This window comes from Schistocerca nitens, chromosome 3 (assembly GCF_023898315.1).
Source record: "Schistocerca nitens isolate TAMUIC-IGC-003100 chromosome 3, iqSchNite1.1, whole genome shotgun sequence".
Taxonomy (NCBI): Eukaryota; Metazoa; Arthropoda; class Insecta; order Orthoptera; family Acrididae; genus Schistocerca; species Schistocerca nitens.
In genome coordinates this window covers 337,554,462-337,581,487 of record NC_064616.1, presented here as the reverse complement: position 1 = coordinate 337,581,487, position 27,026 = coordinate 337,554,462, and the positions used below count along the sequence as shown (strand labels likewise).

The following is a 27,026-nucleotide window of genomic DNA, read 5'->3' as shown; positions in this document are numbered from 1 at the left end:
GGTGACTGTCCACCTCCGTCTCCTCGTTATGTGAACTGTCAGGGTGACCATGCCGCATCCTCCCGCGACTGTCCTGTCTATAAGGAAGAACGCTGTATCCAAGAAATTCGGGTCAAAGAGAAAGTGTCCACCTCGGCTGCTCGCAAGCTATTTGCTAGTAGGAAGCCCACGCTGCTCCCAGTGGGGAAATACAGTACTGTCCTCGCCTCTCCTCGGACTACCAGGGAGGTGGCAACACAGACATGCGATCTGACCTTCAACACCACGGTCGTCCGTTCGGCCAGTGCTAAGATCGCGCGGTCGACGTCTCCTCTTCCTCCCATCACCCCACAGGCACCAGCCCCTTCATCAGCTTCTGCTAAGACGAAGACCCAGAAGTCAGATGCACGGGCCTTCAAGAAGGAACCGTCCCGTACAGACTTCCTACGTACCTCGACCTCCCAGCCTTCGACCGGTACTTCCACCAAAGGACCTTCCAAGAAGGGTCATAGGAAGCACAGTTCTCCTTCTCCGCCACGGCGCATTTCTTCTCCTGCGCCACCCAGCGGTTGCCGCCCCATGCCGTCATCCGTTTCGCCTGGCCGCACCGCTGGTAGCCGAACATCTGGCCGTTCACCGGCGGAGGAAGCTCCCCCTCCCGGCCATCTTCCCAAGATGGCCGATGAACCTATAGACCCAATGGACGATGACTGTCCGCCTACTGATAGCGGCGGCAGTGCTCGCTCGAAGCCAGGCCCTCAGCGGCCTTCGAGGTGACCCCTTCTTTCATCTTCCCCTTTTTTTTTCTTTTTTTCTTACGATGGCTCTTATTCACTGGAATATTCGCAGCATTCGCTCCAACCGAGAGGACTTGAAGTTGCTGCTCCGCTTGCACCGTCCGCTCGTTGTAGCCCTCCAGGAAACGAAGCTACGCCCATGCGATCAAATTGCCTTGGCACACTACACCTCTGTGCGTTTTGACCTACCCCCTGTGGTAGGTATCCCAGCTCATGGAGGAGTTATGTTGCTGGTCCGGGATGATATTTACTACGATCCCATCACGTTGCACAACGGCCTGCAGGCAGTTGCCATCCGCATTACTCTCCCCACTTTTACATTTTCCGTTTGTACCGTTTACACTCCATCGTCGTCTGCCGTTACCAGGGCAGACATGATGCAACTTATTGCTCAGCTACCTGCACAATTTTTGTTAACTGGAGACTTGAATGCCCACCATCCCCTTTGGGGCTCTCCAGCATCCTGCCCGAGGGGCTCCCTGTTAGCAGACCTTTTCAACCAGCACAATCTTGTCTGCCTCAATACTGGCGCCCCTACTTTCCTTTCGGACACATCTCACACCTATTCCCATTTAGATCTCTCTATATGTACTCCCCAACTTGCACGCCGGTTCGAGTGGTATGCACTTTGATACATATGCGAGCGACCACTTCCCGTGTGTTATCCATCTCCTGCAGCATACCCCCTCTCCGTGCTCATCTAGTTGAAACATCTCCAAAGCAGACTGGGGGCTCTTCTCTTCCAGGGCGACCTTTCAGGATCAAACATTCCCAAGCTGCGATAGTCAGGTCGCACACCTCACGGAAGTCATTCTCCCTGCTGCTGAATATTCCATCCCTCACCCTACTTCTTCTCCACGTCGCGTACCGGTCCCCTGGTGGACCGCAGCATGTAGAGACGCTTTACGTGCTCGTCGACGTGCTTTACGCACCTTTAAACGCCACCCTACAGTGGCGAATTGTATCAATTATAAACGATTACGTGCACAGTGTCGTATTATTAAAGAAAGCAACAAAGCCAGCTGGGCTGCTTTCACAAGCACCTTCAACAGTTTTACTCCTTCTGTTGTCTGGGGTAGCCTGCGCCGGCTATCTGGCACTAAGGTCCACTCACCAGTTTCTGGCTTGACGGACGCGAATGACGTCCTTGTGGCCCCTGAGGCTGTCTCCAATGCCTTCGGCCGCTTTTTCGCAGAGGTTTCGAGCTCCGCTCATTACCACCCTGCCTTCCTCCCCCGCAAACAGGCAGAGGAGGCTAGGCCACCTAACTTCCGCTCCTCGAATCGTGAAAGTTATAATGCCCGCTTCACCATGCGGGAACTCGAAAACGCACTTGGCCGATCACGGTCCTCCGCTCCAGGGCCTGATTCTATTCATATTCAGATGCTGAAGAACCTTTCTCCTGCGGGTAAAGGTTTTCTTCTTCGTACTCACAATCGCATCTGGATTGAGGGACATGTTCCCGCCTGCTGGCGCGAGTCTATTGTTGTCCCGATTCCAGTTATCGACCCATCTCGCTTACCAGCTGTGTCTGTAAAGTGATGGAGCGAATGGTTAACTCTCGATTGGTTTGGCTGCTCGAGTCTCGACGCCTACTTAACAATGTACAATGTGGATTTCGTAGGCGCCGCTCTGCTGTTGACCATCTGGTTACCTTGTCGACCTTCATTATGAATAACTTCTTGCGGAAGCGCCCGACCGCGGCTGTGTTCTTTGATTTGGAGAAGGCTTAAGACACCTGTTGGAGGACGGGCATTCTCCGCACCATGCATACATGGGGCCTTCGCGGTCGCCTCCCTCTTTTTATTCGTTCCTTTTTAGTGGATCGACAGTTCAGGGTACATGTGGGTTCTGTCCTGTCGGACACCTTTCGCCAGGAGAATGGGGTGCCACAGGGCTCAGTTTTGAGCGTCGCTCTCTTCGCCATAGCGGTCAATCCAATAATGGATTGTCTCCCAGCTGATGTATCAGGCTCCCTTTTTGTGGACGATTTTACCATCTATTGCAGCGCGCAGCGTACGTGTTTCCTGGAGCGCTGTCTTCAGCGTTCTCTTGACCGTCTTTACTCCTGGAGTGTCGCCAATGGCTTCCGTTTTTCTGCCGAGAAGACGGTCTGTATTAACTTCTGGCGCTACAACGAATTTCTCCCACCGTCTTTACGACTTGGTCCCGTTGCTCTCCCATTCATGGAGACAACAAAATTTTTAGGTCTTATATTTTACAGGAAACTTAGTTGGTCTCCACATGTCATATTTGGCTGCCCGTTGTACCCGTTCTCTAAATGTCCTCCGTGTTCTCAGTGGTATGTCGTGGGGAGCGGATCGAACCGTCATACTTCGCCTATATCGGTCGATCGTCCGCTCCAAGCTGGATTATGGGAGCTTCGTATACTCCTCTGCACGGCCATCCATCTTGCGCCGCCTCAACTCCATACAACATCGGGGTTTACGACTTGCGATCGGAGCGTTTTATACTAGTCCCGTCGAGAGTCTTCATGCTGACGCTGGTGATTTGCCACTCACCTACCGGCGCGATATACTGCTTTGTCGGTATGCCTGTCGGCTACTGGCAATGCCCGACCACCCGTCTTATCGTTCCTTTTTTGATGACTCTCTCGACCGTCAATACGGGTTGTATGTCTCTGCCCTGCTACCCCCTGGAGTTCGCTTTCGTCGCCTCCTTCAACACCTTAATTTTTCACTCCCTGCAACCTTTCGAGTGGGCGAGAGCCACACGCCACCTTGGCTCCAGGCTCAGGTTCGCGTCCACCTTGACCTCTGCTCGCTCCCGAAGGAGGTTACCCCCGGTTCCGTCTACCACTCCCGTTTTGTCGAACTTTGTTCGAAGTTCATTAATATGACCTTCATTTATACAGATGGCTCTCAGACCAATGACGGGGTCGGGTGTTCTTTTATTGTCGGGGCACAAAGTTTCAAATACCGGCTCCATGGCCATTGTTCGGTCTTCACAGCTGAGCTCTTTGCCTTCTACCAGGCTGTTCTTTACATCTGCCGCCACCGACATTCTGCATACGTCATCTGCTCCGATTCCCTGAGCGCTATCCAGAGCCTGTGATCCGTACCCGGTTCACCCTTTCGTGCACCGGATCCAACGCTCTCTTCAGCAGCTGGTGGACGTCGGTTCTCCGATTAGCTTTATGTGGGTTCCTGGCCATGTCGGTATCCCTGGGAACGAAGCTGCAGATGCCGCGGCCAAAGCTGCGGTCCTCCAGCCTTGGACAGCTTCTTGTTGTGTCCCTTATTCAGACTGTAGCAGGGTCATTTGTCTGCGCATTTTATCGCTGTGGCATGCCGATTGGGCTGCACTTACAGACAACAAGCTTCGGGCCTTGAAACCTCTTCCCGTGGCTTGGACGTCCTCCTCACGCCCTTCTCGGCGGGAGGAGGTAGTTTTGGCCCGGTTACGAATTGGACACTGCCGGTTCAGCCATCGCCATCTGCTGACGGCTGCGCCGGCGCCGTTCTGCCCATGTGGGCAATTGCTGACGGTCCGCCACATTTTAACGTCCTGTCCGGATTTTAACACACTGCGTCTTGATCTTGGCCTGCCATGTACTCTAGAAGCCATTTTAGCGGATGACCCACGAGCAGCTGCTCGCGTTCTTCATTTTATCAATTTAACCCTCTAAGGACATTTGATTATGCTGTTTTCTTTTTTTAATCCTATGCCTCTGTCTCTTTTATCGTGTTTTCCGTTTTGTTGCTGTTTTAAACTTGACTCGCGGTGCATTCCTAACGTAGTCTGGGCGCTAATGACCGCTGAAGTTGTGCGCCCTAAAACCACAAAAAAAAGGGAGGAGTCATAGTTACCCACAGTCCTTCAGTGAAAACAAAGGTTAAGAGTATCGTGCCAGATACATTATCGGATTAAAGATTTAGTGCATCAAATTTCTTGGCAGGCAGAACTCAACACGTCACTCATAACGGAATGAACAAGACTAATAAAAGGTGATTTGAACATCCCCATATCATGCTGTTATCTACAGGAAGGTAGTAACGCTAGTAGTCCACAGCCAAATGCAGGAAGGCACGCAAAAGATTGGTGATCGGTACACGGTCTGACAGCTGATGGTGAAGCTAAAATAATCTAAATCTAACGTGTTTAGCATAAATAATGTCAAATATACTATTGTACTATTACACTATCAATGGAAAATCGAGGAACTACTGTAAAATATCCAGGGGAGACATGAAGTGGAATGACCACACGATATGGAAGGAAAAAGCATATGCCACACAGTCATAGAATTGAAGGAAATCTAATTGAGCCACAGAAGTAGTGGCGTACAACACTGGTTCGACTGACGGAGTGCCGCTCGGACCCTTACCAAGTTGGATCTACAGATCTACAGCTATCTAAGGAGGCGTGTTTCGTTAAGAGGTTTCTAAATGGGTGCGAGAGCATTACGGAGATATTCAGCAAAGACATGTAGGAGACGCTACAAAAGGCGTTTCGCATCAGAGAGAGGTTTGCTATTGAAATTCTGAGAAAATACATTAGTCTGACAGGTTGTCTTCGACCACCTAGCAGCAGACTTGGGCTTACAGAGTCAGAGTAAAGGAAGGGATTATTGATAAGATTGTAATAGCAACTATGACCATGGTTATGACAAGGAATCTTCAGAAGAGTAAGAAACCCTCAGTTACCAAGACTGGCATAATACAACTCGCAGTGTGTGAGTAGACAACATCAAATACTACCTGCTGAGGAGGAAGACGGGGAGCACGAATGAAGAAAATTCAAAAGTATCAGTCAGTAATCCCAGGGCAAGTATGTTCCGAGCAGGGTCTTTTGGGAAAGGGAAGGAGCAGCATGGGTAAATAGCGGTTAATGGGTAAATAGCGGTTAATGGGTAAGTAGCCGTTAATGAAGTTAAGACAAACAAACAAGCTGAACGAAGCGAAAATAAGGGTAAGGAGGGAGGGAGAGAGAGAGAGAGAGAGAGAGAGAGAGAGAGAGAGAGAGAGAGACACAAGCGTTCAACGACTTCTGATTTAAAATTTTGTGGAACGATCACCCTAACTGTAGGCGTGCACGGGCGATTTTCCTGCGTGCGATTAGTTCATTGCACGAATGAAACAAGTTGGCTGAAATAAGAGTGCGGTCACCTGCGATCAAACAGCAGTGGCAATTTAAAAACCGCAACGTGGCGTATTTCACGTGCGACGCGATACTCGAAGACGTTGAATGGAGCACACGCACTGGCACCAGCCCACGCGCTGTCATTCTTGCTGTGCGTTTGCAGACGAAGGTTCTGTGCGCTAACACCATGTCTGATAACGAGAGTTGCGCTACGGAAGACAATGCAAGTTGTGTTGTAAATTCAGAAAGGCTAATTGCGGAAGTAGAAACGGAGGCCATCTCTCTCTAAAGCAGGAAATTAAAAGAATGCAGTGATCGCAACTGTGGCATTAGCCTAGCGACAGGATCTTTTAGAATGAGTCAGGTCCTTGTGGAGGCCAGAGTCACTCCATTGCGTATCCGATGTGCACAACTGCTCGGCAGTTACATTGCACACATTCGCAGTTCCCATGAGCATCTGAATTACCGTCTCATTTTCCAACCCGTGGCATTTCATCTCCCATGTCGGCGGTCCAGGTCAGGGCTAGCGTCCGGTCCCTTCCGTCAGGAGTCCTTCCCTTTACATCTACTTGAGGTCCATTCACATACACTTCCATGGTGTACACCTCGGCCGAAGCTTTGTGCGGACCCTTTGCATGTCCCTAGTCTCATTTCTCTCCCACTCTCTATCACTACCTATCGATTCTTAAAGTGTTCTGGGGCTCTGAAGTTCACACCGATGGCTCGGTGGCTGATGGTAATGTAGGCTTCACTTACGTCCACAGAGGCCATATTGAAACACATTCCTGTGTATTCACTACATAGGTTGTGGCCATATCTCGTGCACTTCAGCACATCCGATCCTGTTCTGGTTAGTCGTTTCTACTCTGTACTGACAACCTGAGCAGCTTACAAGCTATCGACCAGTGCTCCCCTCGCCATCGTTTGGTGGCTAACATCCAGGAGTCCATCTGTCATGGAACGGTCCAGTCATTCAGTGACTTTTGTTCGGACCCCAGGATACTCCCACACTAAATTGTCTGAAAATAAAAAATTAAACTTTTCAGTCGAGGGAAGACTTGAACCAAGGCCCTCTCGTTCGGAAGCTGCTCACGCTAATCATGGGACCATGGCGCTCCTGAGCTCACACTATCCTTGATGTTACCTATCTTGCGCATGGACTACTCAGTTTTTATATTTTGCTTATTTTTTTCATAGTTCCACACAACTTCTTCCCGTTTTCTCGATTGATTCGTGTTCAGTTTTTCAAGGCCTATCCATTGTGCCAACTTACAACTGAATCTGAGGGGGGGGGGGGGGGGAGGATGCGATGCGATGCGATGGGAAGGGAAGGTTACCTTGTAAGAAACTTTCCCATATGCTTCGACCTTCATTAAAAATGCATCGGGTTACTGTTCCTGTGCGTGGTAAAATTATTATTGTCGGGAAGGAGAACGGTGTGTAATAGATGTAAAGTAATATGTGTACGATGTTCGGGAGCAGGATGCGTGGAAAGGCGGCTACACCAGACGAGCTGCGGCGGCGGAGCGCGAGCTGCCAGTGGCAGAGGCAGAAGCTGCTGAGAGCCGCGGTGGAGAACAGCACGAGCCGGTGGGCGCTGGAGGTGTACAGCACGCGCTGCTCGCTGCCCGCGCTGGCCAGCCTCTGGCGCCAGCAGACTGGCGGCGGCTGCGACTTCGAGAACTTCGCGCAGCGCGTCGTACGGCGCAGCAGGTCGCGCCTCCGCTCGCCGTCTGAGACGTCCGTGGGCAGCAGCCGGCGCTCGGCCAGCGAGCCGCGCCTCTGGGTGCCCCAGCAGGGCACTGCTCCACCAGCTGGTCAGGGGAAGAGGCGGCACTCCGTCGCCGTACCTGTGCTGCCGGTTGCCATCTGTGGTCCTTACGTGTGCGTGGCACCCACAGCGTCAAAAGTAAGCACAATGTTATTTCGCTTTCAGTTAGTAGATTGGTAGGCAGCAAGTTTAGTTGTCAGTTTCACTCCGTCCTGTCGACGGAGCTTCAGAAGTGTCTGGCGAAGACCAACTCCCGTTCGCGGCCAGAGTCGGCGCACTCTTAGCGCCGTGCGGCGCGTGAGACGAATTATGCGACGTATTGCTCCATAGACTTCCTCGAAAACTCTTGGGGGCGGCGCCGGATTGTTCACGCGTTGCTGCTTATATATTTAATGAAATGAGGGTCACCACGCTCTCTACCCCCGCAATACAGGGTAAAATAGTCACTGCTGTACCGCTAATCAACGCCCTGTAGTAACATTACTTCAACGAGATTCCCAAAACTGACCACAGGTTAGGAAACCGAAAACTGTAAACAGATACATAGTAACCAAGTGATTCCAATCACTGCGTCCCTAAAAAGCATAGCGTAACCCGGTAAAACAGTAAAACAATTAAAAAACACACTACTCGAGGTAAATCGACCGAAAGAATTATATAAAATTTACAGTGAAATATTCAGGCGTCCTTCGTTGCTAGTAATCAATTTTTCCGTTAAAATCTCTAATACACTAAGGGTATTTAGTTCTCATCTCGTCGAATGAGATGTTCCCAGATAATTATTCTTTCAGTTTTCACTTCTCTCCATTTTCTAAAACATTCTACACTTCAAGTAATACTTCGGCCACTTCTCCATCCCCAGATATTATTTCACTTATTGTAACATAATACGACATTCGCATCTCCATCATGCAATATTAGTACTTAAAATAAATGAAAAAGGCGGAAGTGTTTTATTAGAAAAAACTATAATCCATGAAAACTAACCTACTTCAATAAGGAACATCAGTTACGTACAATATCAGGAACACAATTTCGAAGCTGAAATTCATGAATGAGCTGTAATAAAGGGATGCTTCCAAGCGAGAAAACGAATTCAGTACGAAATTTCTTCATAGCAAAAACTTCAATTTTTTTCTTGTACATTGCAACGCACTAAACTGCGTATAATTTAAGAGCTGTAGTGGTCTGGTGTTTCCTCAGACATAAAGGCATGTCTTAAGAAAATCGTAATGTGAGAAACACTATGTAAACAGACATTGTAATAATAAAAGACAATAAGAATTGTTCCAATTAAGTTAAACACGAAAAATTTCAAAATTCAATGTGCCGCTCTTCATGAATGACTCCAGCACACTTGCCAGTAGCAACGCTGAAGTGACAATGATCTTGCCGTGGTGAACCATGAAGTAGTCCCTCTTACAAATTCACACACACTTAAATTTTTCATTGGCGCAAAACAGAATTTATAATGACTAGCACAAGAAAATGGTACACGTGCCTAATGTCGTGCAGGACCCTCGCGAGCACGCAGAAGTACCGCAACACGATGTGGCATGGATTAGACAAACGTATGAAGTACTGCTGGAGGGAATTGAGTCAATCCTGCAGGCCTGTCTATAAATCCACAAGAGTATGTGGGAGTGGAGATCTCTCCTTATTAGCACGTTGCAAGGCATCGCAGATACGCCCAGTAATGTTCATCGCTGGGGAGTTTGGTGGGCAGCGGAAGTGTTTCTGGAGCCACTTCGTAGCATTTCTGGACGTGTGGGGTATCTCATTGTCTTGCTGGAATTGCCCAAGTCTATCGGAATGCACAATGGACATGAAAGGATGCAGGTGATAAGACAGGATGCTTATGTACGTGTCACCTGTCATTTGCATCTAGAAGTATCATGGATTCCATATCACTCTAACAGCACACGCCCACACCATTTCAGAGCCTCGACCAGCTTAAACAGTCAGCCCCTGACATGAGGATGCAGGGTCCATAGATTCATGAGGTTGTCCCCATACCCGTACACGTCCATCCGCTCGATACAATTTGATAAGACTAGTCGGAGTTGGCAACATGTTTCCAGTCATAAACGGTGCAATGTCGGTGTTGATGGGCCCAGGCGAGAGATAAAGCTTAGTGTCGTGCAGTCCTCAAGCGTACACGAGTGGGCTTACGGCTCCAAAAGCCCATAACGATGTTCCGTTCAATGGTTCGCACACCGACACGTCTTGATACCCCAGCACTGAAATCTGCAACAGTTTGTGGGAGGGTTATACTTCTGCTACGTTGAACGATTTTCTTCAGTCTTTCTTTGTCAACTTCTTCTAGGATATTTCTACGGCCGCAGCGATGTCTGAGATCTGATGTTATATCCGATACCTCATATTCACTGTACACTTAAGAAATTGTACGGGAAAATCCCCACTTCATAGTTACCTAGGAGATGCTGTCCCATCCGTCAAGCGCAGACTAGAACACCACGTTCACACACTCTTAAATCTCAACCTGGCACTGTAGCAGCAGTAACCGTTCTAACAACTGCGCCAGACACTTGTCATATATAGGAGTTGCCGACCGCAGCGCCGTATTCTGCCTGTTTACATAGCTCCGAATCTGAACACTCACACCTATACCAGTTTCTTCATTTCATTGTAGTATCGTTTAACCACCCTGCAAAGCTGCAAAGGGTGGCTAGCTAGATGATAAACGCTATCTACGAGAATACCTGAAACAGTCAAAGTTTCAATTAGCATGAAGAAGTAATGATTTTCATTTGAAACTTGGTAATGGTATTAATCACTACTCAATGGGACCAATTCTTCCCCAACGACGGATGACCTTGTGGAGGCATTGGCTGTAAAAGTCTGCATTTTGGCCGTTCAGGGGCTTTACTCTCAAATGATTACTCTTCATCATGTAACAGGCTGACACGCAATGGAAAAAAACGCTGCAGGCAACGTAAAGTTAAAACGGAATGTAAGGCAAACTTAGATGATCAATGAGTGATCCTCACTTTTCCACGATCATCTCCATTGTGATACGCCGGTCTTAAACAACCTAGGTCTCCACTTTTCTTGAGATGCCCAGATTTTTGCAGAGATAGCCACTTCACCAGACGTGTATCACCATGCTGTAAGCCTCTGAGCCGCCTAATAACTGCACCGCATGAGGTGCATTGTTGCTGTACACTTCTAACTCTGAATTGTTGCAGCATTGTGAACATTCAAGTGCAGAACGATAATTCATCTGTGGTCTGCATAATGTTTTGGCTGCTCTAGCAGAGTCCTATAGTATTGTGGCATGCGGATTTGTGTACCAGGAATGCAGACATGCGCCCACAAATAAAGTGTTAGCAAATCCTTTTCGTGGTAATACTTCAAACTGTGACTGCCCACCGCACAGCGTAACACCGTTGTGGGGCTCGTTGAAACGAGAATTGGGAGAAAAAATTAACGAAGATTACAATTAGTGGTGTGATTTTAGTCCCGAGTTTTACGCAAGAGGCGTTTGTGGATTGGGGATGTTACCTTGGTGGTTAGGGTCGCATCTGGCTCTACCCCTTCGTATGGAGGTGTCGAACCTACGAGGCTGTTCTAAGGGCTGGAAACAATCACGAATGTACATACTCCTCATACCATTTTTGAGCTGAACATGGTGTATCCACAAGAAGCAGCACTTTTTAGAAGAATATGAATAACGGGACTAGAGGATGACCAATGAAAATGCCAGCATTCTGCTACTGAGGTCGGAAAGGCTTGAGCGTTTGAAATTTTAAGTAGTCCAATGTTGCTTGTGAGATCAAGGACTCTGACAGCAACCCAGCTGACTGTAGGGGGCAAGTCACGAGCCCTCTGGGAGTGCAATTTAAGTTCATTTCCGAATTCGAGAAAATGAGTGAGCAGTAGTGATAGATGGAGTTACTCAGTCAATACACAAAACGTTGAATAGTTTCCGGGTATATTACTGTGAGCGGGCGTGGGATTCCTGTTAGCCATCTTTCAGACTTCAAGCAATTGCTGTAGATAGTGCATGCGATCAGTAGGCAGAAGCCTCATATCAGATTGTGGAGCCAATAGCTGGCTGGAGTTTGTATTGAAGCAAATCAAATTTGTAGAAGTGTTACTTCATGGCTTTTGAACTATTTTCGTTGAATTACTATCCTGTTCTGTTTTTGTGAAAGTTCCAATGAATCACCATAGACTGTTCGTGAAGTTTCTCATTCAAGTGATAGGATCTCTCGTTCTTCCTGAATTCAGTTAGACTGATGCAGTGTATTTGTTTGGGAGTACTCGCAACAGTCTGAACTTTCTCCCCCCAGGGGGTCCACAACTCTTGTGGATACGTGCGTAGCGAGCACGGGACTCCGAGCTAATGTGGCCCTCCTTCCTCTCTGGGCTGCATACTTTCCTTTCCCGCATTCTTCCCCATCCATTCCCCCCCCCCCCTCACCACCGCCTCTTTCCTTCCCTTTCTCCCCCTCTGGGAGTACGTTTTGTGCCTACGTCCGGAGACGGGCACTCGAAACTGTGACACGTTCTTCGCTTTCTCTGCTTGCAAGTCTTCAGCCTTCCTTTGTCCTTCTCTTTTCCTTACCCCTTCTCTTTACCCTTTTCTTCGCTGCGGCGTTTGAGACCTCTCTTCTTTCCTTTCCCTTTCTTCGATTTTCCCTGTCTTTTTTCCACCCTGTGCGTGTCTGAAGGCCGACCCACGCATCTTCATGCAGAGCTGGTGATGGGGTAACGCGTAATTCCCCGCCCCGGGTAGACAGGTAGGACATGTACGTACCCCCTGGTAACGACCAGGCCCAGAAAGGGGTGATTACCCGAGCTGATACCTTCCGAAAATGCCGATTGGTCCCTCCGTCCATTTCTCGGGAGGTGTGACCCATCACCTAAGGTGGGAGTGCCCTCAGAGAGGGCCCCCACAAGGGAGGAGCGCGCCATTGGAGACGCCGGTGATCATGGGGGATACTTCCGCAATGGTTTCCTCATCTTCTGCTATGTCTGCTCACAAGCGTAAGTTCAATGAGTCTCAGCCTCAGACAGTTCTTCCATCGTTGCCACAGTTCCTTGTTGTTTCTTGGTCTGACGAAGGTTAAGACTTCTCCACGGTCAACCCTTTAATCATCCAGAAAGGTGTCGATGCAATTCCAGGCCCTTAAGTCTTGTTCCAGATTACGGAATGGCACCTTGTTACAAACAGTCAGTGCCCTCCAGGCACAAAAATTGCTGCATACTTCACTGCTCCCCACCTTCCCTGTCCGGGTTGAAGCGCACCGCACTTGAAATTCCTTGCGTGGAGTCGTTTATACACGCTCCCTCGATGGATTGTCTGACGAAGAAATTCAGCACTACCTGTCTGACCAGGGCGTAACGGCTGTTCATAGAGTTATGAAAAGGGTTGACACGAACATCATTCCAACCCGCACTGTCTTCTTGACATTTGACAAAGTTCAACTCCCATCGAAAATCAAAGCAGGCTATGAGAATTTCTGTTCGCCCTTACATCCCAAACCCTACGCGTTGCTGTCGGTGTCAGCGGTTCAGTCACACCAGCCAGTCCTGTTTCAATCCGGCCAAATGTGTTACGTGTGGCAAGGATGCCCATGAGGGTGCTTGTCCACCTCCATCCCCTCGCTGCATCAACTGTATGGGTGACCACGCTGCTTCGTCTCCTGATTGCCCCGTTTTTAAGGACGAAAAGCTCATCCAGGAAATCAGAGTGAAGGAAAAGGTGTCGACCTTTGCTGCTCGAATTTATTCGCCAGTCGACAGCCCACCGTGCCTCAGACAGGAAAATACAGCACTGTCCTTGCTTCTCCTCGGCCAACAAAGGAGGCGGCCACGCAGACTTGCGACCTCACCTTTAGTGCCACGGTCGTCAGATCGGCCAGTGCAAAGATCGCCTGTTCAACCTCACCACTTTCGCCTGCCCACTCTATGGCTCACCCTTCATCGGATTCTGCTAAATCTCGAGCCCAAAAGTCAGACACCAAGACTTCGAAAAAAGAGCATACTCCTGAAGATTTTTTTACGTACCCCAACTTCACAACCATCGGTTCCTCCTTCTTCTAAACATATTTTCAAGAAGGCTACAAAGAATCCCAGTTCATCTCCTTCTCCGCCAAGGCGTGTCCCATCTACAGCACCACCTGGCGGAAATCGCCCTCGGCAGTCTTCTGTGTCGCCGAGGCGCACTGCTGGCGGCCGATCAACCGGTCGATCGCTGGTGGCAGGAGCTGCTCCTGAACAACCTATGGATCAGGATCTTCTGCCTTCGGCTGAATGCCATTCCATGCTGTCGGTCGCAAGCTCTGAGCAGTCGTTGAGTTGACAGCAACTTTGGTCACATACCTCCATTTTCTGTTCACCCTATGTCCATTATCCACTGGAATATCCGCGGCATTCGAGCCAATGGGGGGATGAATTGTCGATCCTCTTACGATCCTACTCGCCGGTCATCTTACGTCTTCAGGAAACAAAGCTGTGTCCCCATGACCGCTTTGTTCTCCTTCATTTTCAGTCCCTCCGATATGATCTCCCCTCTGTTGAAGGCACTCCAGCCCATGGAGGACTCAAGATTCTTCTCCATGATACTCTCCATTATCACCCAATCCACTTAAACACTTCCTTCCAAGCTGTCGCCGTCCGTCTTTCCCTTTCTGGATACACGTTCTCTCTTTGTACTGTATACATTCCATCGTCCACACCAATGGCACGAGCTGATCTCCTTCATCTTCTTGGTCAGCTTCCACCCCCATATTTGCTGGTTGGGGACTTCAGTGCCCACCATCCGCTCTGGGGATCTCCACATCCTTGTCCACGTGGCTCAATATTGCTAGACGTCTTCGACCAAGCGGATCTAGTTGGCCTCAACACTGGGGTCCCCACATTTTTGTCTGCCTCCACGACAAATTTCTAATTTGGACCTTGCGGTCGGTACTGTTCCGCTAGCTCGGCGCTTCGAATGGTTCGCCATTGATGATACACACTCGAGTGACCACTTTCCATGTGTCCTTAGACTGCAGCCTCAACTGCCATATATGCGCCCGCGACGCTGGAAGTTTGCCCAAGCCGATTGGACACTTTTTCGTCCCTAGCGACATTCGATGACCGTCGCTTTCCCAGCGTCGACGATGAGGTCACACATGTTACCGACGTTATTCTGACAGCTGCGGAACGTTCAATACCACGCACCTCCGAATTGCCCCGGCTCCCCCCAGTTGCTTGGTGGAACGAGGCATGCTGTGACGCAATACGTGAGCGGCGACGTGCTCTTCGCATTTTCCACCACCATCCTACTTTGGCCAACTGTATCCGCTATAAGCAGTTCGGTGCGCGATGCTGTCGCGTCATCCGCGATAGCAAGAAGGCAAGCTGGAAATTCTTTATTAGCTCATTTAACACCTTCACTCCCTCCTCGGAAGTTTGGAGTCGGCTTCGACGGTTCTCAGGCGCGCCTAGTTTCTCCCCGGTCTCTGGGCTCACTGTCGCGCATGATACATTAGTGGACGCCGTCGCAATTTCTAACTCATTGGGTCAGCACTTTGCTGAGATTTCGAGCTCTTCAAATTACCCGCCAGCGTTTCTCCCGAAGAAATGTGCAGCGGAAGTGCGACATCTTGCTTTCTCCTCTCAAAATCGCGGAGGCTACAATTCTGTTTTCTCCATGCGGGAACTCCAACATGCGCTCTCTCCTTCTCGCTCCTCCGCCCCAGGACCGGATGGTATCCACGTCCAAATGTTGCTGCATTTATCAACCCATTGTCTGCGTTACCTCCTTCGCCTTTATAATCGAATTTGGACCGACAGTACTTTCCCCAGACGATGGCGGGAAGCTATCGTCGTTCCTGTTCCGAAACCTGGAAAGGTTAAACATCTCCCCTCTAGCTATTGCCCCATTTCTCTCACGAGTAGTGTCTGTAAGGTTTTGGAGCGTATGGTGAATTACCGTTTAGCTTGGTGGCTGGAATCCCGCAGTCTTTTAACACCTGCCCAATGCGGATTCCGAAAGCATCGTTCTGCAGTTGACCATCTTGTTGCTCTCTCCACTTATATCATGAACAATTTTCTCCGGAAACGCCAAACGGTAGCAATATTTTTTGATCTGGAGAGAGCATACGGTACCTGTTGGAGGACAGGCATCCTCCGCACACTGTTCTCTTGGGGCTTTCGAGGTCGGCTGCCCCTTTTTCTTCGCGAATTTATGGCAGAGCGCACATTTAGGGTGCGGGTGAACACCACTCTCTTCCGTACCTTCTCCCAAGAAAACGGGGTACCCCAGGGCTCCGTGCTAAGTGTTGTACTGTTTGCCATTGCCATAAATATCCTTCCTGATGTCTCGGGCTCCCTACTTGTGGACGATTTTGCGATCTACTACAGGTCTCAACGGACCAGCGTTCTTGAACGACGTCTTAAAGGATGTCTCGATCGCCTCCACTCTTGGAGCATCGAAACCGGCTTCCGTTTTTCTCCCACTAAGACCGTTTGTGTTAATTTCTGGCGTCATACGGAGTTTCTTCCACCTTCCTTACATCTAGGACCTGTCAACCTTCCGTTTTCAGATGTCGCTAAATTCTTGGGTCTTATGTTTGACAGAAAACTGTGCTGGTCCTCCCACGTTTCCTATCTTTCGGCTCGCTGTCTGCGATCCCTCAACACCCTCCGTGTCCTGAATGGTACCTCCTGGGGAGCGGACCGAGTGGTCCTTCTCCGCCTCTATCGCGCCTTAGTGCGCTCGAAATTGGACTATGGAAGCATAGTCTACTCCTGCTCGGCCGTCTATTCTTCGGCGTCTCGACTCTATCCACCACTGTGGATTACGTTTAGTGTGTGGAGCTTTTTACACCAGCCCTGTGGAAAGTCTTTATGCTGAGACTGCTGAACCTCCGCTGTCCAATCGGCGAGCAGTTCTTCTGAGTCGTTACACTAGCCATCTGTCTTCCATGCCTGCTAATCCAGCCCATGACATTCTTTCGACGCCTCCTTTGATGTAGGGTATGCAGGCCGCCCCCTCCTCCCTACTACCACCGGGAGTCCGCTTCCGTCAACTGCTCCATTCTCTTTCCTTCCGCTTTCCTAAAACCTTCTTTACAACTTGGGGTACAGCACCGCCTTGGCTCCGTCCCCGGATCTGCCTGCTCCGTGACCTTTGTCGATTTCCCAAGGATGGTACTCCTTCACTTGTTTATCGTCGGGCATTTGCTGCTCTATGTGCACAAATGACGGAAGCCTCATTTATTTACACCGATGGCTCGAAAACATCGTTAGGTGTAGGGAGTGTCTATTGTTGGCGACACCCCAAATCACTTTCGGCTTCCCGACCAGTGTTCGGTTTATACTGCGGAGCTTTAAGCTGTTCTCCAGGCTGTCCACTACATCCGCCGCCATCAGCGGATACAGTACGTTATCTGCTCGGATTCTCTCAGCTCTCTCCTCAGTCTCCAAGCTCTTTACCCTGTGCACCCTCTGGTCCACCGGATTCAGGACTGTCTGCGCTTGCTCCACCTGGGGGGCGTCTCGGTGGCGTTCCTCTGGCTCCCGGGACACGTTGGTATCTGTGGAAATGAGGCGGCCGATGTAGCAGCCAAGGCTGCCGTCTCTCTTGTTCGGCCAGCTATTCAATCTATTCCCTTTGCCGATCTACGGAGCATTTTATGTCGTAGTGTTGGTTTTTCATGGCACGCACATTGGTCGACACTTGCAATAATAAATTGCGGGACGTGAAAGCTCTTCCTTGTGCTTGGATCTCTTCCTCCCGAACGCGTCGTCGGGAGGAGGTAATTTTAACTAGACTCCGGATAGGGCACTGTCTTTTTAGCCATCGACATCTTTTAAGCGGCGATCCTCCCCCACTGTCCCCACTGCTCTCAGCTGTGGACGGTAAGACACCTTTTGAGTGCCCCTATTTTACTCCGTTACGCGCCCGTCTACAGCTGTCGCCTGATATATCGTCCATTTTAGCAGATGACACGCGCTCGGCCGATCGCGTTCTCGAGTTTATTAGTGCCAGTGAAAGGACGTCAGTCATTTGAAGCTTTTTTTGGGGACAACCAACCCCTTTCTGTAGTGGATTTTTAAGCCTTCCTTCTGCTTTTAGTTTCTCCAATTTTATGACTTTCGTTCCCATTGCTGCTGGTTTCCATTTTCGGTTTTACTGTTTCCTAAGTCACGGACCGGTTCTAATGACCATAGCAGTTTTGCGCCCTAAAACCAAAACAAAAGAAAAACAGCAAGTTAACCTTAATCGTAATTAGTTGATTCCTGTTGAAGACCTGTACTTGTTAAATACTGTTTCGCCATTGGCATATTCCGTTCCTTCACTGTTGCTGTTATTTCTATTGCCTGTAGATAGTTAAATCATTTTGCCTTGGTCAGCATTACGTAAAAATACAGATGTTTACCAGCTTGGTGCAAAAGATTGCTGAGATTGTTGGCGGAGCGCCCTAAGAGTTCGCTGCCTCCCATAATTCCTACGCGGTCCGTGTTCTTTGATGACTTTCCCGAAATTAACTCATTATGTGACCAATAGGTCTTACAGTAGGTAGTAAAAGATTGTTACCGCAAATATTAATTACAGATTGAGTTTCAAACTCCAATATATAACATATGATACACAACACATGAAAACCATACCTGAAGACGGTTTCCCAAATAGCTACAGAGCTTCGCAGTGTAGTCACAGCACCACGCACTGTAACTTCAGTCTACGATCGGACACACGGAAAGTCAATAGAGTTAAATGAAAGATTAACTACCAGAATTTATCTACATGATAAATATTGTCACTAAAGATGAACCAAGAGACTGAGCCGGTGGCAGTGGCCAGTAAATTGTAAAAACAGTGGCGCACTGTGGTTCATCTTGTAAAATTTAAGTGTAATCACTAGACGACCGGTTTAGTTCACCTCTCTCGGCTAGTTTTTCAGATTTTTCTCTGTGCGGTTCAACAACCACCTACATTCGTTTGAACCTGATTATAGTGAGACTTTGTCCTTCGACCGTTTCTACAATCCACACTTATGTCGTCTAACTGGACATTATTTTATGAAAAACGATGTATCCTATCAATCGAGCCTTGCTTTTGTTCAAGCTGTGCCATAATTTTTTGCTTCCCAAGTGGATTCAGTACCTCTTAAAGCAGTAATACGATCTGTCTAACCTGCAGAGTTCTCCTGTAGCACCCCACAGGAGCTCACAGTTTCGTGAGTTCGTGCGTGGCGGACACGAGGGGCCCCGAGCTATTGCAGCTCGTTCTTAATTCCCTAGCTGCATTTCCCTCACCCTGCCACCTCCTTCCTATCCCCGCTCCTTCCCCATTGCCATCTCCGTCCCCTCTCTTGTTCTGATTTTTGCCAACCTGGCTATTACCCTGGTTCCCTGTATTGGTTGCATTTTTGCTCCTTTTACTTGTTCTTTCACCCTTTTGGTATTTCGGTCCCCATTTTAGGTTTGACATCCACTTCAAAATTTCCTGTTTTTAGTATGAGCCATATGGGGAAGAACTATCTAGCATCTACGGTCTGGATTCCTCTACCCCTCCCTTCCCCACTGTAGCCCCCTTCCACCCTGCTAGCTCACGAGCATGTATAGCCAGTCTGTGTGGTGGGGCTGTTACGTACCCATATGGCTGAGCCCCCTGACAACACATGGATCACCCTACTGATACCTGAGCTGTTCCCTCACTGTGTATGCAAAGGAGTGGTTGCTTGTCTTCCTGGAGCATCGGAACTCCCAGCAACGGCCGCCGTGCCAGACGGCCCTGGCTATGGCTGGGTGGCGCCCATGGGGAAAGCCCCTGGTCGGAGTGAGTGGTATCAGGGTGGATACTTGGAGCATGAAGAGTACCAGACTGAAAAAACTCGGCCGTTCTCACACGGCCGTCTCTTCGAGTGGTGAAGAATCCTTAAATTCTGCCTAATGACCTGGAAGCCTTCCCTTCCCTGGCTGCACCATGGGAGGAGGGCCAGGCTCGCTGTCTTGGGCTGAAACCCTTTCCCCATTATCTCGTCTGTACTATGACGGATGGGGACCCTTTCACTGCCACAAAGCCGTTGTTCTTCGTGGAAAAATAGAAGAAAAGTTTGAAGAGGAGTCCATTGGTAAGATGCAGTCGGGCTCATTGGACAAAGCTGCTTCTGCCACCCAATCTGCAGCTCTTCGTGCCTGTGATCGTCTTGGCAATGTCCCAGTGTCTGCCATTCGTCACCTTCCCTTAATATGGTCCAGGGACTCATTTTTCATAGGGACCTCATCCTGCAAACTGATGAACTATGGGCTAATCTGGAGTGACAAGGCGATCATTTTGTTAGACATGTGCAGAAGGGGTACAAAGACAACTGCTTGGATACTGGTGCCTTCATTTTGGCTTTTGAGGGGGATACCCTCGCAGAGAAGACAAGAGGTTATCTGCTAGAAATGTGAGGTGAAGCTGTACATCCCTCCACCTGTGCGGTTCTTTAGGTGATTGGGTTTTGTGTCTTCCCACTGTATGGCGGACCCTTTGAGTGGTCACTGTGGGCACCCTGTCCATGGGGAAGCCCTTGTTTTCCGACGCCTGTGTGAGTCAATTGTGCTGACCGCCACTCACCTCACTCGCCGGATTGCCGGCTTACAAGAGAAAAGATAAGTCTCTGGATCGCCTGTCTTACACTGAGGCTCGTCAAAAGTACGAGACACTCCATCTGGTCACTATCTTCAACATTTGCCTTTGTTACCTCCTCCGCCTCCTCCGCCTCCTCCGCCTCCTCCGCCTCCTCCGCCTCCTCCGCCTCCTCCGCCTCCTCCGCCTCCTCCGCCTCCTCCGCCTCCTCCGCCTCCTCCGCCTCCTCCGCCTCCTCCGCCTCCTCCGCCTCCTCCGCCTCCTCCGCCTCCTCCGCCTCCTCCGCCTCCTCCGCCTCCTCCGCCTCCTCCGCCTCCTCCGCCTCCTCCGCCTCCTCCGCCTCCTCCGCCTCCTCCGCCTCCTCCGCCTCCTCCGCCTCCTCCGCCTCCTCCGCCTCCTCCGCCTCCTCCGCCTCCTCCGCCTCCTCCGCCTCCTCCGCCTCCTCCGCCTCCTCCGCCTCCTCCGCCTCCTCCGCCTCCTCCGCCTCCTCCGCCTCCTCCGCCTCCTCCGCCTCCTCCGCCTCCTCCGCCTCCTCCGCCTCCTCCGCCTCCTCCGCCTCCTCCGCCTCCTCCGCCTCCTCCGCCTCCTCCGCCTCCTCCGCCTCCTCCGCCTCCTCCGCCTCCTCCGCCTCCTCCGCCTCCTCCGCCTCCTCCGCCTCCTCCGCCTCCTCCGCCTCCTCCGCCTCCTCCGCCTCCTCCGCCTCCTCCGCCTCCTCCGCCTCCTCCGCCTCCTCCGCCTCCTCCGCCTCCTCCGCCTCCTCCGCCTCCTCCGCCTCCTCCGCCTCCTCCGCCTCCTCCGCCTCCTCCGCCTCCTCCGCCTCCTCCGCCTCCTCCGCCTCCTCCGCCTCCTCCGCCTCCTCCGCCTCCTCCGCCTCCTCCGCCTCCTCCGCCTCCTCCGCCTCCTCCGCCTCCTCCGCCTCCTCCGCCTCCTCCGCCTCCTCCGCCTCCTCCGCCTCCTCCGCCTCCTCCGCCTCCTCCGCCTCCTCCGCCTCCTCCGCCTCCTCCGCCTCCTCCGCCTCCTCCGCCTCCTCCGCCTCCTCCGCCTCCTCCGCCTCCTCCGCCTCCTCCGCCTCCTCCGCCTCCTCCGCCTCCTCCGCCTCCTCCGCCTCCTCCGCCTCCTCCGCCTCCTCCGCCTCCTCCGCCTCCTCCGCCTCCTCCGCCTCCTCCGCCTCCTCCGCCTCCTCCGCCTCCTCCGCCTCCTCCGCCTCCTCCGCCTCCTCCGCCTCCTCCGCCTCCTCCGCCTCCTCCGCCTCCTCCGCCTCCTCCGCCTCCTCCGCCTCCTCCGCCTCCTCCGCCTCCTCCGCCTCCTCCGCCTCCTCCGCCTCCTCCGCCTCCTCCGCCTCCTCCGCCTCCTCCGCCTCCTCCGCCTCCTCCGCCTCCTCCGCCTCCTCCGCCTCCTCCGCCTCCTCCGCCTCCTCCGCCTCCTCCGCCTCCTCCGCCTCCTCCGCCTCCTCCGCCTCCTCCGCCTCCTCCGCCTCCTCCGCCTCCTCCGCCTCCTCCGCCTCCTCCGCCTCCTCCGCCTCCTCCGCCTCCTCCGCCTCCTCCGCCTCCTCCGCCTCCTCCGCCTCCTCCGCCTCCTCCGCCTCCTCCGCCTCCTCCGCCTCCTCCGCCTCCTCCGCCTCCTCCGCCTCCTCCGCCTCCTCCGCCTCCTCCGCCTCCTCCGCCTCCTCCGCCTCCTCCGCCTCCTCCGCCTCCTCCGCCTCCTCCGCCTCCTCCGCCTCCTCCGCCTCCTCCGCCTCCTCCGCCTCCTCCGCCTCCTCCGCCTCCTCCGCCTCCTCCGCCTCCTCCGCCTCCTCCGCCTCCTCCGCCTCCTCCGCCTCCTCCGCCTCCTCCGCCTCCTCCGCCTCCTCCGCCTCCTCCGCCTCCTCCGCCTCCTCCGCCTCCTCCGCCTCCTCCGCCTCCTCCGCCTCCTCCGCCTCCTCCGCCTCCTCCGCCTCCTCCGCCTCCTCCGCCTCCTCCGCCTCCTCCGCCTCCTCCGCCTCCTCCGCCTCCTCCGCCTCCTCCGCCTCCTCCGCCTCCTCCGCCTCCTCCGCCTCCTCCGCCTCCTCCGCCTCCTCCGCCTCCTCCGCCTCCTCCGCCTCCTCCGCCTCCTCCGCCTCCTCCGCCTCCTCCGCCTCCTCCGCCTCCTCCGCCTCCTCCGCCTCCTCCGCCTCCTCCGCCTCCTCCGCCTCCTCCGCCTCCTCCGCCTCCTCCGCCTCCTCCGCCTCCTCCGCCTCCTCCGCCTCCTCCGCCTCCTCCGCCTCCTCCGCCTCCTCCGCCTCCTCCGCCTCCTCCGCCTCCTCCGCCTCCTCCGCCTCCTCCGCCTCCTCCGCCTCCTCCGCCTCCTCCGCCTCCTCCGCCTCCTCCGCCTCCTCCGCCTCCTCCGCCTCCTCCGCCTCCTCCGCCTCCTCCGCCTCCTCCGCCTCCTCCGCCTCCTCCGCCTCCTCCGCCTCCTCCGCCTCCTCCGCCTCCTCCGCCTCCTCCGCCTCCTCCGCCTCCTCCGCCTCCTCCGCCTCCTCCGCCTCCTCCGCCTCCTCCGCCTCCTCCGCCTCCTCCGCCTCCTCCGCCTCCTCCGCCTCCTCCGCCTCCTCCGCCTCCTCCGCCTCCTCCGCCTCCTCCGCCTCCTCCGCCTCCTCCGCCTCCTCCTCCTCCTCCGCCTCCTCCTCCTCCGCCTCCTCCTCCTCCGCCTCCTCCTCCTCCGCCTCCTCCTCCTCCGCCTCCTCCTCCTCCGCCTCCTCCTCCTCCGCCTCCTCCTCCTCCGCCTCCTCCTCCGCCTCCTCCTCCTCCGCCTCCGCCTCCTCCGCCTCCTCCGCCTCCTCCTCCTCCGCCTCCGCCTCCTCCGCCTCCGCCTCCTCCGCCTCCTCCTCCGCCTCCTCCTCCGCCTCCTCCTCCGCCGCCTCCTCCGCCGCCTCCTCCTCCGCCGCCTCCTCCTCCGCCGCCTCCTCCTCCGCCGCCTCCTCCTCCGCCGCCTCCTCCTCCGCCGCCTCCTCCGCCGCCTCCTCCTCCGCCGCCTCCTCCTCCGCCGCCTCCTCCTCCGCCGCCTCCTCCTCCGCCGCCTCCTCCTCCGCCGCCTCCTCCTCCGCCGCCTCCTCCTCCGCCGCCTCCTCCTCCGCCGCCTCCTCCTCCGCCGCCTCCTCCTCCGCCGCCTCCTCCTCCGCCGCCTCCTCCTCCGCCGCCTCCTCCTCCGCCGCCTCCTCCTCCGCCTCCTCCTCCGCCGCCTCCTCCGCCGCCTCCTCCGCCGCCTCCTCCTCCGCCGCCTCCTCCGCCGCCTCCTCCGCCGCCTCCTCCTCCGCCGCCTCCTCCGCCGCCTCCTCCGCCGCCTCCTCCGCCGCCTCCTCCGCCGCCTCCTCCGCCGCCTCCTCCGCCGCCTCCTCCGCCGCCTCCTCCGCCGCCTCCTCCGCCGCCTCCTCCGCCGCCTCCTCCGCCGCCTCCTCCGCCGCCTCCTCCGCCGCCTCCTCCTCCGCCGCCTCCTCCTCCGCCGCCTCCTCCGCCGCCTCCTCCTCCGCCGCCTCCTCCTCCGCCGCCTCCTCCGCCGCCTCCTCCGCCGCCTCCTCCGCCGCCTCCTCCTCCGCCGCCTCCTCCGCCGCCTCCTCCGCCGCCTCCTCCGCCGCCTCCTCCGCCGCCTCCTCCGCCGCCTCCTCCGCCGCCTCCTCCGCCGCCTCCTCCGCCGCCTCCTCCGCCGCCTCCTCCGCCGCCTCCTCCGCCGCCTCCTCCGCCGCCTCCTCCGCCGCCTCCTCCGCCGCCTCCTCCTCCGCCTCCTCCTCCGCCTCCTCCTCCGCCTCCTCCTCCGCCTCCTCCTCCGCCTCCTCCTCCTCCGCCTCCTCCTCCTCCGCCTCCTCCTCCGCCTCCTCCTCCTCCGCCTCCTCCTCCGCCTCCTCCTCCTCCGCCTCCTCCTCCTCCGCCTCCTCCTCCTCCGCCTCCTCCTCCTCCGCCTCCTCCTCCTCCGCCTCCTCCTCCTCCGCCTCCTCCTCCTCCGCCTCCTCCTCCTCCGCCTCCTCCTCCTCCGCCTCCTCCTCCGCCTCCGCCATGACCTCTCGTCAGGGAGTCATTCCCCCTCCCCAGCCGAAGAAGTGCCCCCCTTATTCGGGATCTGCCGGTGGTCAGGTATCCCTACCAGGACGCCTCTCCTGGGCGTCTCCCAGGCCAGAAGATTCTCAGCACCACTCGGCCACGAGGCGCACCATCCTTGTGCCTCAAGGTCGCCCACGCTTTCGGTTCCCGATATTGCAGATGCCTGTACTTACAATTGTGTCCTGTCCTCCTCCACCTCAGAAACAGAAGAAGAAATATAAATCCCAAGACAAAGCACCCTGGGTGCCCCTGGAGGTGCCAACTCCCCCTCGCAACCTGAGTCTGACATCTTATTTATGGATGTCACCCCATCCTTGTTGGTGACTACTACTGACAGTGACCTGACCACCATCTTGGCTCCTTCGTGTCTACCTTGGACTAGCGCCACACGCCTATCCAGCGGAACTGCAACGGATAGTATAGTCACTTAACGGATAGTATAGTCACTTAACGGATAGTATAGTCACTTAACGGATAGTATAGTCACTTAACGGATAGTATAGTCACTTAACGGATAGTATAGTCACTTAACGGATAGTATAGTCACTTAACGGATAGTATAGTCACTTAACGGATAGTATAGTCACTTAACGGATAGTATAGTCACTTAACGGATAGTATAGTCACTTAACGGATAGTATAGTCACTTAACGGATAGTATAGTCACTTAACGGATAGTATAGTCACTTAACGGATAGTATAGTCACTTAACGGATAGTATAGTCACTTAACGGATAGTATAGTCACTTAACGGATAGTATAGTCACTTAACGGATAGTATAGTCACTTAACGGATAGTATAGTCACTTAACGGATAGTATAGTCACTTAACGGATAGTATAGTCACTTAACGGATAGTATAGTCACTTAACGGATAGTATAGTCACTTAACGGATAGTATAGTCACTTAACGGATAGTATAGTCACTTAACGGATAGTATAGTCACTTAACGGATAGTATAGTCACTTAACGGATAGTATAGTCACTTAACGGATAGTATAGTCACTTAACGGATAGTATAGTCACTTAACGGATAGTATAGTCACTTAACGGATAGTATAGTCACTTAACGGATAGTATAGTCACTTAACGGATAGTATAGTCACTTAACGGATAGTATAGTCACTTAACGGATAGTATAGTCACTTAACGGATAGTATAGTCACTTAACGGATAGTATAGTCACTTAACGGATAGTATAGTCACTTAACGGAAATGCAACATCTTGTCTTCTCTTATCCTGTGTTCTGTCCTGTTCTCCAAGAAACACATTTCCGTTGTGACCACTCTTCAAGTTTACGTGGTTATCGGGCATTCTGTGGGAACTGTACTGCCCCTGGGATGGCAGATGTTGTCTGCATTTTGGTTCACTCTGATGTCCTTACTGACAGGATCCCCCTACATACCACCCTGGAAGTGATAGCGGTTAGACATTGCAAATGGTGATTCCTAGAGTCATTTGCAATCTACCTCCCTACAGGTAGGCCACTTGGTTATGTTGCACTGTCTACCTTAATCTAGCATTTCCCATCATTTATCTACCTTCGGGATTTCAATGCCCATCATCCACTGTGGGCAGAGTCACTTCAATGGGTAGGGGTATCCTAATCGACCAACTTACTACGGACTTCGATTTGTCTCCTCAATGATGATTACCCTATCCACTTCAGTGCTGATCATGGCACCTTCTTTGCTATCGATCTATCTCCTCCCTTGCCCTCATGGATTCCCTACATTGGTCATCCCATTATGACCTTTGTGACAGTCAGCACTTTCCAGTAACACTATCGTTGCCCTGCTGCTGCCACACAGACGGGCCCCCACGTTGGGCATTCTCCAGGGCCAATTGGCCATTATACATGTCTGCTGTCAGCTTTGACACCTCCCTCTCGAGTTCCATTGATCTAGTCTTGCAAGGCATCTCGGCCTCTCGTCTTCATGCTGCTTGCACTGCTGTCCCCCTATTCACAGGGCATCCTCGTTATCGGCCGTGGTGGACCAAGGATGTCACAGTCGCTGTCCAGGATTGCTGATAGGCGCTTGTTAAGTGGAGTAAAAAGGAATGCTGGAGCGCTATGTTTCCTCCCTGGGGACGTATGCCTCTTCATTGCAAGTTTGGTCAAAGCTCCGTAGTGTTCCGGGCTGCCACCAGCAGTAGACAGTCCAAAGCTTGAACCTCCAGGGGGCTCTGTGCACTGAGCCATTCGTCCTTGTGGAACAACTTGCCACACACTTCGTACGTACGTGCGTCGTCCTCCGCTTCCTAGCCTCCTGCCTTTCTTCAGCAGAACCACAAAGTTGAACAGACCCCCCCCCCCTCCATTTCATCCCACACCACGTTGAGCCCTATAATACACCTTTTCCTGAACAGGAATTGGTGCAGGCTCTCAGCTCCTCAAGAGACACAGCCACAGGGCCAGATTCCATTCACAATCATATGATCCAACACTTGGACGTTCCATAGAGGCAACAGCTCCTCAGGGTGTTCAATCATGTTTGGTTCACGGATGCTTTTCAGTCACAATGGTGTGACAGTATAGTTATCCTGTCCTTAAGCCTGGGAAAAACCCAACGTGTCTAGACATTTACCGCCCCATTAGCCTTTTGAATGTGCTTCGTAAACTGCTCGAAAGGATGATGAACTTAAGATTATGTTGGGTACTCGAATCTCGGGGCCTTTTATCACCATATCAATGTGGCTTCCCGGCAGGGCGATCTCAAACTTACC

At 53.1% G+C, this 27,026-nt stretch overlaps 1 protein-coding gene across 1 annotated transcript; it reads right to left on the bottom strand.

Annotated features, from left to right (window-relative positions):
• Nucleotides 1-10,361: 10,361 nt before the first annotated feature.
• LOC126249221 (uncharacterized) lies at nucleotides 10,362-24,254 on the bottom strand. Its single transcript, XM_049950875.1, has 3 exons — nucleotides 23,748-24,254; nucleotides 20,298-23,696; nucleotides 10,362-10,373 (listed from the first exon to the last, which is right to left on the bottom strand). Exons 1-3 carry the CDS (start codon nucleotides 24,252-24,254, stop codon nucleotides 10,362-10,364), a joined length of 3,918 nt encoding a protein of 1,305 aa, XP_049806832.1.
• Between the last annotated feature and the right edge of the window lie 2,772 nt (nucleotides 24,255-27,026).

What these genes read in the sequence shown, in the direction of transcription:
- LOC126249221 (XM_049950875.1), bottom strand. Translation starts at nt 24,254, where the DNA reads ATGGCGGAGGCGGAGGAGGAGGCGGAGGAGGAGGAGGCGGAGGAGGAG. An exon ending in AGGAGGCGGCGGAGGAGGCG is followed by an intron (nt 23,697 to 23,747) that starts GCGGAGGAGGAG and finishes GCGGCGGAGGAG; the next exon opens with GAGGCGGCGGAGGAGGAGGC.